This window comes from Pleurodeles waltl, chromosome 2_2, assembly GCF_031143425.1.
Source record: "Pleurodeles waltl isolate 20211129_DDA chromosome 2_2, aPleWal1.hap1.20221129, whole genome shotgun sequence".
NCBI classification, from domain to species: Eukaryota; Metazoa; Chordata; class Amphibia; order Caudata; family Salamandridae; genus Pleurodeles; species Pleurodeles waltl.
Genome location: NC_090439.1, coordinates 348622174 through 348635925, shown reverse-complemented (window position 1 = coordinate 348635925; position 13752 = coordinate 348622174). Strand labels below are relative to the sequence as shown.

The 13752-nt window shown below is 42.6% G+C and overlaps 1 protein-coding gene across 1 annotated transcript in view; it reads left to right on the top strand.

The window, feature by feature from the left end:
- LAMA1 (laminin subunit alpha 1) overlaps positions 1–13752 on the top strand; it is a 979910-nt gene that overhangs the window by 911664 nt on the left and 54494 nt on the right. The window contains exons 50-52 of the mRNA XM_069219856.1: positions 8812–8956; positions 9715–9856; positions 10965–11079. Coding sequence (XP_069075957.1) covers positions 8812–8956; positions 9715–9856; positions 10965–11079 — 402 coding nt within the window. The remainder of the gene's footprint in view (positions 1–8811; positions 8957–9714; positions 9857–10964; positions 11080–13752) is intronic.

The window sequence follows — 13752 nt, the reverse complement described above, 5'->3', positions numbered from 1 at the left end:
ATCCCAACATACTTATCTAGCGATTTGGCTCCTGAGGTCATAGAATTTGGGTATCTACAACTACCAACAGAATGTATGGAAGTAATTAAACAAGCAAGAAAACCCACTACCAGGCAGTGCTATGCCAACAAATGGAAAAGTTTTGTGCATTACTGTCAATCTAAACAGATTACCCCTCTTTCAGCATCAATACAAGACATTGTGGGGCATATTTATACTCTGTTTGCGCCGGATTTGCGTCGTTTTTTTTTACGCAAATCCGACGCAAAACTAACTCCATATTTATACTTTGGCGTTAGACCCGTCTAGCGCCAAAGATCTTGGAGTTTGCGTCATTTTTTAGCGTGGACACCTTCCTTGCGTTAATGATATGCAAGGTAGGCGTTCCCGTCTAAAAAATGACTCCGAGGCATGTGCGCCGTATTTACACTCCTGGGCAAAAATGACGCCTGGGAGTGGGCGGGTAAAAAAAAATGACGTCCAGCCGCTTTAGCGTCATTTTTTAACGCCTGGTCAGGGCAGGCGTTAAGGGACCTGTGGGCTCGGAAGGAGCCCAGAGGTGCCCTCCCATGCCCCCAGGGACACCCCCTGCCACCCTTGCCCACCCCAGGAGGACGCCCAAGGATGGAGGGACCCATCCCAGGGAACTTAAGGTAAGTTCAGGTAAGTATTTTTTTTTTGGGTGGCATAGGGGGGCCTGATTTGTGCCCCCCTACATGCCACTATGCCCAATGACCATGCCCAGGGGACATAAGTCCCTTGGGAATGTCCATTGGGCAAGGGTGCATGACTCCTGTCTTTGCTAAGACAGGAGTCATTTCAATGGGGGTTGAGAGTCAAAACAAATGGCGCTAATCGGGTTGAGGCGAAAATTTTGCCTCAGCCTGCCTTGCCCCATTTTTTGGTGCCCAAGCTCCATTTTCCCCTACGCCGGCGCTGCCTGGTGTAAGTCATTTTTTTTTACGCACACCAGTCAGCTGCGCCGGCTAACGTCATTCCATAAATAAGGCGCCCGCATGGCGCTTTGGAATGGCGTTAGCCGGCGTTAAATTTCATCCATATAAATACATCTCACTGCAATTTCCGCGTACTTGTAAAATATACGGCCCTGTTCTTTATTTAGAGTTCCTGTTATCAAGGCCTTCATGGAAGGGTTAAAACGCATTATCCCCCCTAGAATGCATCCAGTGCCTTCATGGAATTTAAACATAGTGCTCACACGACTTATGGGCCTACCATTTGAACCTATGCACTCATGTCAGATTCAATACCTAACATGGAAAGTTGCCTTCCTAGTTGCAATCACTTCATTATGAAGAGTTAGTGAAATTCAGGCTTTTACAATTCAAAAACCGTTCATAGAAGCACACAAACATAAAGTCGTACTACAAACTAACCCTAAATTTCTTCCAAAAGTTGTATCACCTTTTCATATCAATCAAACAGTGGAACTACCAGTCTTCTTCCCACAGCCAAATTCTGTGGCAGAAAGAGCCCTGCATACATTAGATATTAAAAGAGCCCTAATGTATTGCATAAATAGAACAAAATCATTTAGAAAGACTAAACAGTTATTTGTGGCTTTCCAAAAAACACATACTGGTAACCCCATTTCAAAACAAGGTTTAGCAAGGTGGATAGTAAAATGCGTCCAAACACATTACCTTAAAGCTAAAAGGCAGCTCTTAGTTGCACCTAAAGCACATTCCACAAGACAAAAAGGGGCTACAATGACTTTCTTCGGAAATATGCCAATGGTTGAAATTTGTAAAGCAGCTACTTGGTCAACACCACATACATTTACCAAGCATTACTGTGTAGATGTGTTAGCAACGCAGCAAGCCACAGTAGGCCAAGCTGTACTAAGAACATTATTTCAAACAACTTCAACTCCTACAGGCTAACCACCGCTTTTATGGGAGGAAAAACTGCTTTGTAGTCTATGCATAGCATGTGTATCTGCAGCTACACATGCCATCAAACAGAAAATGTCACTTACCCAGTGTACATCTGTTTGTGGCATGTTCTGCTGCAGATTCACATTCACCCTCCCACCTCCCCGGGGTCATGTAGCCATTTAAGTTCAACATTTACTTGTACATATGTATATATATATATATATATATATATATATACACTCCATTTGCATGGACATATCTTTTCTTTATACTCTATCACTCCTACCTTACCCTCTGCGGAAAAACAATCTAACCTGGAGTCGATGCCCATGCGCAATGGAGCCGAAGAGGAGGAGTCACTCGATCCCGTGACTCGAAAACACTTCTTCGAAGAAAAACAATTTGTAACACTCCAAGCCCAACACTAGGTGGCAGACGATATGCATAGCATGTGAATCTGCAGCAGAACATGCCATGAACAGATGTACACTGGGTAAGTGACATTTTCCATATATATATATATGTATGTTCGATGGCATGTGTAGCTGCAGATACACATGCTATGCACAGGTCATGCCATCTAGTGTTGGGCTCGGAGTGTTACAAGTTGTTTTTCTTCGAAGAAATCTTATCGAGTCACAGGACTGAGTGACTCCTCCTTTTCAGCTCCATTGCGCATGGGCATCGACTCCATCTTAGATTGTTTTCTTTACGCCATCGGCTTCAGACTTGTTTCTTTTCACTCTGGTTGTTCGAGTCGGAAAAGTACTACAAACTATCTATATTCATCGGTATTGTTTTCGATCGAGTACTGTCTATCATCGACATCTCGGTACCGGCGGACACAGATCTCTACTTGCTCTTCGGGGCACCCGCGCCCAACTCGGGCCTGGCCGGCCCGACCAAAAGTCTTGTCGAAGCCTCATGGACCAGACCCCGTTTAGATTCTGCCCTCGGTGCCACGCCAAGTACCCTTACACGGACCAACATCTAGTCTGTAACCTGTGTCTATCTCCAGACCACCAAGAGGATACTTGCGAGGCCTGCAGATCCTTCCGCTCAGAAAAGACTCTGAGAGACCGAAGAGCGCGAAGGTTAGAGATGGCGTCGAGAAGCACCGAACGCCTCGACGAAGAAGAGGAGGAGGTGATCTTCACAGCAGTCTCCGTCCGGGGGTCCGGCTCCGAGCAAGAGACAGACAACGACAGACCAGTAACAGCGGGCCTGCACGTGAGTACGCTTGCCCCGACCCAATCCAAGCCCAAATACAAGGCCTCGGGGATGCCACTGCCAGAAGGCCATGGCTCCACCCCTAAGAAAATTACCGGTGACCAAGCAACATCTTCGGGACCGAGAAAGGCCACACCACCAAAGCCTTCAGACTCGAGCCGAAGCGCAGGTTCAGAAATCCTCAAGCACCGACCCATTGAGTCGAAGCCCCGAAAATCCCTCTCGGAGCCGAGGCTAACAACTACTCCAGGCCTTTCGATCCCGAGGAAACCGGCTTTGGGGCCGAAAAAACACACATATACAGAGGAGCATGGACTTTCCAAGAAATTGAAAGAAAGCCATAGATTTGCGGAAGAACTTACGCAAATGGAGGAATTTGACGAAAAAGAGGCCAAAATCCAAATTCATAAAGACACTGGCAAAATCCTCACTGCACCTCCTCTAAAAACAAAAAGACAGCTGGCCGTTCAAGGACATTTGGACAATGACCAGCCACTGGCTAAAGTGCCAAAACCGAGACAAAAATCTCCACCTCCTCAGTTCTCACCTCACCAGTCTCCTCCTCATTCTCCTCACCTAACTGTCTCCACGCCTTTACCCCCACTGCACAGTCTCCAGCACACTCTGCACAGTCACACCAGGATGACACTGACCCATGGGACCTTTATGATTATCCCATTTCAGACAATAGTCTAGAGTTCTATCCATCAAAGCCATCACCTCCAGAGGATAGCACATCATATACACAGGTTCTAGCTAGGGCAGCGGCATATCATAACGTAGCCATGCACACAGAACCTCTTGAGGATGATTTTTTATTTAACACGTTGTCCTCAACTCATGCCACCTACCCGAGTTTACCCATGCTTCCTGGCATGTTAAAACATGCGCATCAAATCTTCCAGGAACCAGTTAAAGCAAGAGCACTCACTCCAAGGGTAGAAAATAAATATAAGCCGCCTCCTTCAGACCCAGCTTTTATTACCCAACAGCTACCCCGAGATTCCGTAGTGGTTAGCACAGCAAGAAAGAGGGCTAACTCCCAGTAGTCTGGGGACACACCCACTCCAGATAAAGAAAGTAAAATATTCGATGCTGCGGGTAAAAGGGTGGCATTACAGGCAGCTAATCAATGGCGTATAGCCAATTCCCAAGCGCTAATGGCCAGATACAACAGGGCCCACTGGGACGAGATGAAAGACATTATCCAGCATCTCCCCATAGATCAACAGAAGAGAGCCCAGCAAGTAGTAGAAGAGGGACAGGCAATTACCAACAATCAGATCAGGTCATCAGGCTTTAAACCTGAAATCCAGCAGGCTATTACAGCCATTGAGAAAATGAACAAAAAGACGCCGACACTGCAAAAGCTATGGGGGCGCTTTACACAACTCAATACAGAGACTCATTTCGAAAGCCTCAATGTAGGGGAGGCTTTAGACTCCAAACATCTGAGCCATCCACCTCCCAATCCAAACCCTCTTACCAGACACAATACCAGAGAGGGGGGTTTCATGGAACCTACAGAGGACAATTTCCCAGATCTCGAGGGAAATATCAGCCCTCAAAACAACCCATGCATACCAAACAGTGACTTCATCCACATCTTCCCTCACCACACTTCCCCTGTGGGAAGAAGACTACAAATGTTCCACACCCACTGGTTACCCATCACAACAGACAACTGGGTCTTATCCATTATCCAACATGGTTACTGCATAGAGTTCGCACAAACTCCTCTGGATATACCCCCAAAACCACACAAACTTTCCTCTCAACACATTTCAATGTTGCAAACAGAGGCACAGGCACTATTACTCAAACAAGCCATAGAGATTGTGCCACATCATCACAGAGGAACAGGGGTTTACTCCCTGTATTTCCTCATTCCTAAAAAAGACAAAACATTAAGACCAATACTACATCTCAGAACTCTCAATGTTTGCATCCTATCAGAACACTTTCACATGGTAACACTACAGAATGTAGTCCCACTGGTACAACAAGATTTTATGGCAACACTGGATCTAAAAGATGTGTGTTTTCACATACCCATCCATCCAGCGCACAGGAAATATCTCAGATTTGTAATACAAGGAAAACATTACCAGTTCAAAGTGTTACCTTTCGGGATAACAACAGCTCCCCAGGGTATTTACAAAATGCCTTGCCGTAGTCGCAGCATACATAAGAAGACAACATACCCATATCTTTTCATATCTCGATGACTGGCTAATAAAAGCCAACAGTCAAACACAGTGCCAATATCATACATGTTATGTAATAAACACCCTACACACACTACCAAAAATCACACCTACCACCAGCGCAAGTTCAACAGTATTTAGGAGCCACATTAAACACCCAAAGAGCACTTGCAAGCCCAAATCCACAAAGGCTACAATCATTCCACAACATACTATCAAAAATCCAGCCAAACCAACAGTACACAGTCAAATTTGTCATGAAACTGTTGGGCATGATGGCATCGCCATTGTCCCAAACGCAAGACTATAATGCGGCCCTTACAACAGTGCCTTACAAAACAATGGTCACAGGCACATGGTCATCTTCAAGATCTAGTGTTGATAGACCGCCAAACACACATCTCGCTTCAGTGGTGGAATTCCACAAATTTAAACAAAGGGCAGCCATTTCAGTACCCTGTGCCTCACGCCATTCTTACAACTGATGCATCAATGATTGGATGGGGAGCTCATCTCAACAATCACAACATTCAGGGACAATGGGATACCAAACAAAAACAACTTCACATAAATCACTTAGAACTGCTAGCGGTATTCCTAGCACTAAAAGCTTTTCAACCTCTTCTTGTTCACAAACACATTCTCATCAAAACAGACAATATGACGACAATGTACTATCTGAACAAACTAGGAGGAACCCACTCGTCACAACTTTGTCTTTTAGCACAAACAGAATTGGCATTGGGCAATTAGAAGATGGTCTCAGCCGGGATCACCAGCAAACATACGAGTGGGAAATTCACCCCCAAGTTCTTTCGACAATGGGGAACACCAGACATAGATCTATTTGCCACCAGCCAAAACGCAAAATGCCAAAACTTTGCATCCAGGTACCCACACTCTCTATCCAAGGGCAATGGTTTATGGATCAACTGGTCAGGGATATTTGCTTACGCTTTTTCCCCTCTCCCACTCATTCCATTTCTGGTCAACAAACTGCGTCAAAACAAACTCAAACTCATACTTATAGCGCCAAAGTGAGCACGTCAACCATGGTGCACAACATTGTTAGGCCTGTCACTAGTACCACACATCAAACTACCAAACAGGCCGGATCTCTTGACACAAAACAAACAACTGATCAGGCACCCCAATCCTGCAATACTCAATCTAGCAATCTGGCTCCTGAAGTCTTAGAGTTTGGATATCTACATCTTCCACCAGAATGTACGGAAGTAATCAAACAAGCAAGAAAACCCCCTACCAGGCAGTGCTATGCACACAAATAGAAAAGGTTTGTCTTATACTGCCACCGCATCCATACAAGACATTGTAAGTTATTTACTTCATCTACAAAAAGCAAAATTAGCTTTTTCATCCATTAAAATACATCTGACAGCTATTTCAGCCTATTTACAAAATATACAAAACAAGTCTCTATTTAGAGTGCCTGTCATCAAAGCCTTCATGGAAGGTCTAAAACGTATCACACCTCCAAGAACACCCAGAGTACCCTCATGGAATCTCAATATTGTACTCACATGGCTCATAGGTCCACCGTTTGAACCCATGCATTTGTATCAAATTGAATTTTTAACGTGGAAAGTAGCATTCCTCGTTGCAATCACTTAATTACAAAGAGTTAGTGAAATACAAGCATTCACTATTGAACAACCCTTTATACAAGTACACAAACATAAGATTGTACAAACCCAAAATTCCTACCTAAAGTCATCTCACCGTTTCATTTAAATCAAACAGTGGACCTTCCAGTCTTCTTCCCACAGCCAGACTCAGTAGCAGAAAGAGCGCTCCATACATTAGACATTTTAATGTACTACATTGGCAGAACAAAATCATTTAGAAAGACTAAACAGCTGTTTGTCGCATTCCAAAAACCCCATACTGGTAATCCTATCTCAAAACAAGGCATAGCCACATGGATAGTAAAGTGCATCCAAGCCTGTTATCTAAAGGGTAAAAGACAGCTATTAGTAACACCAAAAGCACATTCCACCAAGAAGAAAGGTGCAACAATGGCATTTATAGGAAATGTACCAATGACAGAAATCTGTAAAGCAGCCACTTGGTCAACACCCCATACATTTACCAAGCATTACTATGTAGATGTGTTAGCAACACAACAAGCCACAGTAGGACAGGCTGTACTAAGAACACTATTTCAAAAAACTCCAACTCCTACAGGCTGACCACCGCTTATGGGAGGAGAACTGCTTTGTAGTCTATGCATAGCATGTGTATCCGCAGCTACACATACCATTGAAAGGAAAATGTCACTTTACCAGTGTACATCTGTTCGTGGCATGTTCCGCTGCAGATTCACATGCACCTTCCCTCCTCCCCGGGAGCCTGTAGCTGTTGAAGTTACATGTAAAATTTGTACATATGTATATATATATATATATATATATATATATATATATATCTTTATTCCATTGCATGGTCATCTCATTGTTTACATTCTATCACTCCTACCTTACCCTCTGCGGGAAAACAATCTAAGATGGAGTCGATGCCCATGCGCAATGGAGCCGAAAAGGAGGATTTACTCGTTCCGAGACTCGAAAAGACTTCTTCAAAGAAAAACAACTTGTAACACTCCGAGACCAACACTAGATGGCAGGACCGGTGCATGTGTCTGGGAAGTAGACCAGAGCGGAGACTGCAGCTGCAATTAAAAATGAGGTGCAGACGACATTCCAAAATATTATATCTCACAACACTGTGAAAAGTGACACGGTAACCAGCAAAGACCGGGTTGTGCATGACGCAGACTTATGTGAAAGGCAGATATGGTCAGTAGATGAGAAGGAACTTTGCATAAGACATAAAAAAAATCAACAACATTAGATATTTATGGAGGAGGACAGAGACTCCAATGGGGGTGGAGGATCGAGAGGACCTTCGACACAACTATTGAAGATTGGTGTAGTAGGAGAGATGCAGAATGGGTCGGAGAGCACAAATGAGCCAAACTGGAGTAGGTCCTACCTCACATACACTACAAATATCAATTTGTGCAAGCACTTTACCAGGCATCTGTGGTAAATACACTGAGGCCCTAGTGCCTTGCAGGATCACTGCCAGAAGGTACATTAGAAGCAGTGCTCAATTTGATCCAAAGGGGGTGCAGGTGTGGCCCTCTGGAACTTATCTACTGGGACCAGAGTTTATGTTTCCTCAACAATGCAGAAATTAACAAAATGAAAGATGTAAGTTTAGATCTAATTCATAGATTTCCTCATAATTTTGCGAATCAGCACTTCTCTGTTTAATTTCTGCAAATTTTAAGTATTCATGTGCTAACTAAATTGCGTGCTACAAAAGAGCCCATTTTGTAAAACTGCATTTCTAATATATTAAATATTACATTCAAAATATATTATTATAATTTGAATTGCATTTGTATTTTTCTCTTTTGTTTTTGTTCATAATTGTAACTTTCTTTCTTTCAGAGAGATTTCTTATCATTTGAACTGGTAGATGGGAGAGTTAGGTTGACTATTGATCTCGGCTCTGGACCACTTGTAATGACTACAGAAAAAAGATACAATGATGGAGCTTGGTATATGCTGTCCTATGGTCGAAACAAGAAGAAAGGTGTGTGGCAGCAGATGGACTGAGTAAAATTGAATGAATTCCGACTAATTATTTTTATTTGTGATCATTTCATAACTGCTAATTGTCCTCTTTAAATTAGTAGTAACTGTTCCAAGTTACTACATGAATACGACGACTGGTGCATTGGTTCATTCTCTGAGAAAGTGGGACTTTCTCCTAGGCCTAGTCAGAAGTGTTTACATTTTTGGGGGATAGACCCAGTGTCTAAAAAAAGAACAAGCATTGGCAAAGCCAATAGGTCTCTGCAAAATGGAGCAAAGATGGTGCCAGAAAATTGGAAGCCATTGCATGTGGGCCGTCTAGATCCAAGACCTAAAATAAGGAACTGGCAGTAGAGCCCTCCTGGCAGTTTAGTTTAAATAACTGTAACATTTTGGGATATTTTATAGAACAAATTTTATCTATTGGAACTATATTACGTTACAGTACTCTTTAAGTACAATTTGGCACGTGTAGCGGGATACTTTGCATGTTAGGGCAGAAATATTAGGTTACATCTGGGTAAAATTTTAAAGGGGGAATCTTGGGGCTTTACCTTAGGAAATTTCAGATAGTTTTTGGAAGATTGTGTATATTAAGACACCTTTGTAGGATTACTTGCTGAAAATGTTTATATAGTTTTTATATAATTTCTTAAGGGTCAGGAAATGAAAATAGATGATTCATGATGGTTGTAATTCACCATATGTCGGTTTCAATATGGCCTTTGAAACTAACGTGCTTTTATTCTCTCCAAGGGTACCTAGTTGTTATGGATGCATTTAACACAAGGCAGAATGAGACAATGCGTGGTGAGTCGCCTGGCAATGCTGCAGACCTTAATCGCTCCCCTAAGGACCCTATTTACATTGGTGGACTTCCACGGTCAAGGACTGTCAGGTATTATATTTGGAGAGGAATCACTATTTTCTGAATAACTAATGCAAAAGATCTCATTTGTGCCCAGTGAAGAAAATTACATGTTGCATAGAGATGTTATTCTGCAGATTAGTGTGTCGCTTTCATGATTACCATAAGCCTGACACCCCTCTGATGCCATCAGTGTTGAGTTGGTGTACCACGGGTAGGAAATAGTCTTAAACAGAGTGCGTGACTTAATGAAATGGATGATTCCATGAGTTTTGCTTTTATTTTCACAGGTTCTAATTTTCGTTCACTGGTATGTTTTAGTCTGGTGACTGCATACAGACTGATATAATGTACCTTTTATCTATTATTATCTGCTGCAGATGATCTTATTATGAAACACTTATGGATATGCACGGGACTAGCTGAAAACATTGAAATCCTATAAGCCTCATTTAGGTGCTGGGCTAAACTGAAACAGCAATATAAGGCGATAGATAAAATGTTTTAATTAGTCTCAGGCACCAGAAATTGCGCGGGCTGCATAATTTTTTATCCACCATGACAGACTATACATAGGCCTGCTCACCTTATGCAAATCCGTGAATGCACTATTTCGTGAACATCCTGAACTGCCTGGCGAGGGCCCTTCCAGAAGGAGCCACAAGCAATCCCAGGCTGACTTTGCCCTACTTGGTGCTTCACAGTGAGCACAAGGTCCAAGCCTGGGCAAGGCTAAACTGAAAGCAAAAACTTTGCATTAGGCGATTAACACATGTTTACTGCTAATGTATATATTTAGAAATATAAGTGTGACAAATTGAGCAAAAAAGGTTTTTGAATCCAATTAAGCAGGTACAGTTAGGGTCCTTGGGTTTAATGGAATGAGACATACAGTGTATTAAAACATAAGTAAATATACTTGTTAATGCATTGCTCATCTGCGTTTGTTAATCCTCAAGGAATGTGCCTGGTTGGAAGTTAATGTAGCTCAGTTTCCTATATACTATGTTTTCTTTAAACATTTGTGTGATTAGTATGCTCCTAGCTAAGGCCTGTTTAGCTCTTCTGCTTATTATTTAAACATTTCCGGAGGGTGAATGCATTTTTACAACGATTTTCTGTTTTTTTTCTGTTTCAGAAAAGAGCTCAGCAGCAGATCATTTGTGGGATGTATTAAGAACATGGAAATTGCACGATCTAACTTTGACTTGTTAAGTAACTCCTACGGCGTAAGAAAGGGCTGTAAATTAGAGGTAGGAGTCACTTTTATGCCATTAAGTGGACTGATGTTAATGAATCATGAATTGTGCACTAAAATTTTCTTTGCGGCTTATTGTTTTGTACATCTAATCTGGTAGTAGAAACAGAGTGAAAAGTTCTAAATGTTCTCTGGCAAAGTGGTCAAAATACCTACATTTATCTCCTGCACCATGATGGCAGGTTTTTTTGTTATGTTTTATTATCCAAGATAAAGGTCTTGTTTTCTCAGTATTTATTGGTTGTTGTTGTTTTTGTGTACAATTAATAGGAAGCATCCTACTAAGTAGGCCACATCATGTCCTTTAAAGGTTGCGAGAGGGGGTAGTTTTCTTCCAACTCCGTGTGTTATTTGTTACATCTGGGAAATAGACCAATTAGGGAGAATAATCTACAATGCCATAATGACCACCACTTTACAATTTGCTATATTGCACACATGCTAGATTTCAGAGTCACACAGATAGCATGAACATTGTAGAACATGAGGAAAGTGACCACGAACCCTTGATTTTATTCCTTAGGAACCTATTACCCCTACTTGAAGTCTCTTGTTCCAAGACCCATGAACAACTGCTTGTATTGTCCAACAATAGACAAAATGTTAGATGGGAATCCCTGAGCACCGACATAGCCACCTTGGCATCTGTGTTCAGGCAACTGGCTGAGCATATGGATCATATATCTCAGCCTTTAGAAGATAGTGGTGTGCTTATAGCAGCCCACACGCAATTTTTTAACTCTCTAAAAATTCTCTTTACCAAAGAATCTGCAAAAGAAGTTAAAAAAAAGTGCAACGCAAGGTGGTTCAACGCCGCATGTAGGGAAGCACAACACAAACTCCTGAGAGCTTTAAGAGGAGGCCAATCAGACCATATAAGGGAAGCCAGGAAAGATTATAGACAGGAACAAAGTAGAGCCCGTAGGACATGGGATGAATCTAGATGGGTTTCCCTCCTGGAGTCTGCTAAAACAAACGACACCTCGAAATTTTGGAAAATAGTGGCTGATGCCAGCGAAGAACTTAACTGTTCGCCTGGTGCTTCAATACTCCCTGTAGAGTGGACAGATCACTTTTCCCGATTATATTCTGGGATTACTGGTGTTACTTCTAGGGAACTGACCCATACCATGACTACTGAGAGTCCCAAAATTGAATTTACCCTGGCAGAAACCAAGGCTGCGATCGCGTCACTGAAATGGGGAAAGGCCCCCGGCCTTGATAAAATACCTGGCGATCTATATAAGACAAACCCAGATATATGGGCCCCATATTTGAACCTCATTTCTAATGCGGTAACTGCAGGAGCACCTGTTCCGAGCTCCTGGATGGGAGCAGAGATAGTTCCCATCTTTAAGAAAGGTAACCCCTCTAACCCTGTTAACTACCGTCCAATCTCCTTACTTGACAACTTCCAAAAACTTTTTGCTAAGCAAATTTTGTCTCGTTTAGAAGAATGGATTTTGGAAACCAATACCATTTCTGATCTGCAAGCAGGGTTTAGGCCCGCAGTTAGTACCATAGATCAGGTGCTAAGATTTTTAACACTAAAATGGAAGACTGTAGAAGTAGGCGGAGGTAACCTTTTCGTAGTTTTTATTGATCTTAGAGCCGCGTTTGATTTGGTCCCCAGAAATCAGCTATGGCTGACACTAGCTAATATGGGTGTCCCACATGGCCTCCTGAAACTCATTATCCGACTACACGAGAATACTTATGCTCAAATCAGGAGTGTCAAGAATGGTGACCTAACAGAAGCAGTGGCTATTGAGAGGGGAGTCAGGCAGGGGTGTGTTTTGGCCCCCACCCTTTTTCTTCTATACATAAATAATTGTATTAAGTATTTAGCAAACTGCACTAATGATTCTCCAAAGCTGGCCGGGACCAAAGTACCATGCCTACTTTACGCAGATGACACTATCCTTTTGTCCAAATCATCCATGGGAATTCAGAATCTGGTCATCCAGTTCGGTGTTTTCTGCAGAGATCACGGGTTAGACATAAATCTTAAGAAAACTAAACTCATGATATACAGTGCCCCGAATAAGAAGCTTAGAGCAAATATTAGGATGGATTCAATTCATTTGGAGAGGGCAACGGAATATGACTATTTGGGTATCAGACTATCTGATAAGGGCAGCTAGGATCCAGCTATAAGGAAAGGGGCATTAACAATTAGCCAAAGATGTGGAGTGATAGGACGTAAGGCTAGTACTGCAATAAGTCCCCCTCTGACCCTCATCTCTGAAATCTACAAAGCTCAAATTCGTGCCGCGGCCCTATATGGAGCGGAACTTTGGGGATTTCACAGACAATTGGACACTCTTCAAATTAAAGAAAATAATTTCCTTAGACACATATCCAGACTGGGGAAGGGCACGCCGATGCTCCCCCTAAGACTGGATTTGGGTCTAAATAGTATTAAGGACACAGCATACCTAAGACCACTTCTGTACTGGGTCAGATTATGGAAAACGGAGGAACTTGAACCCTTCAGATTAGCAGTTAAAGAACTTTTGCCACCTTGCTATGGATGGGAAAAAGTACAGTGGCTTAGGGAAATGAGGGTGGCTTGGGTTAAACTGAACTTAGCCCAGTATTGGGAGAATCCCGAGATGATCCCTGGTAATGCTAAACGCCTGATCAAAGACCGCTATTGAGAAAAGAT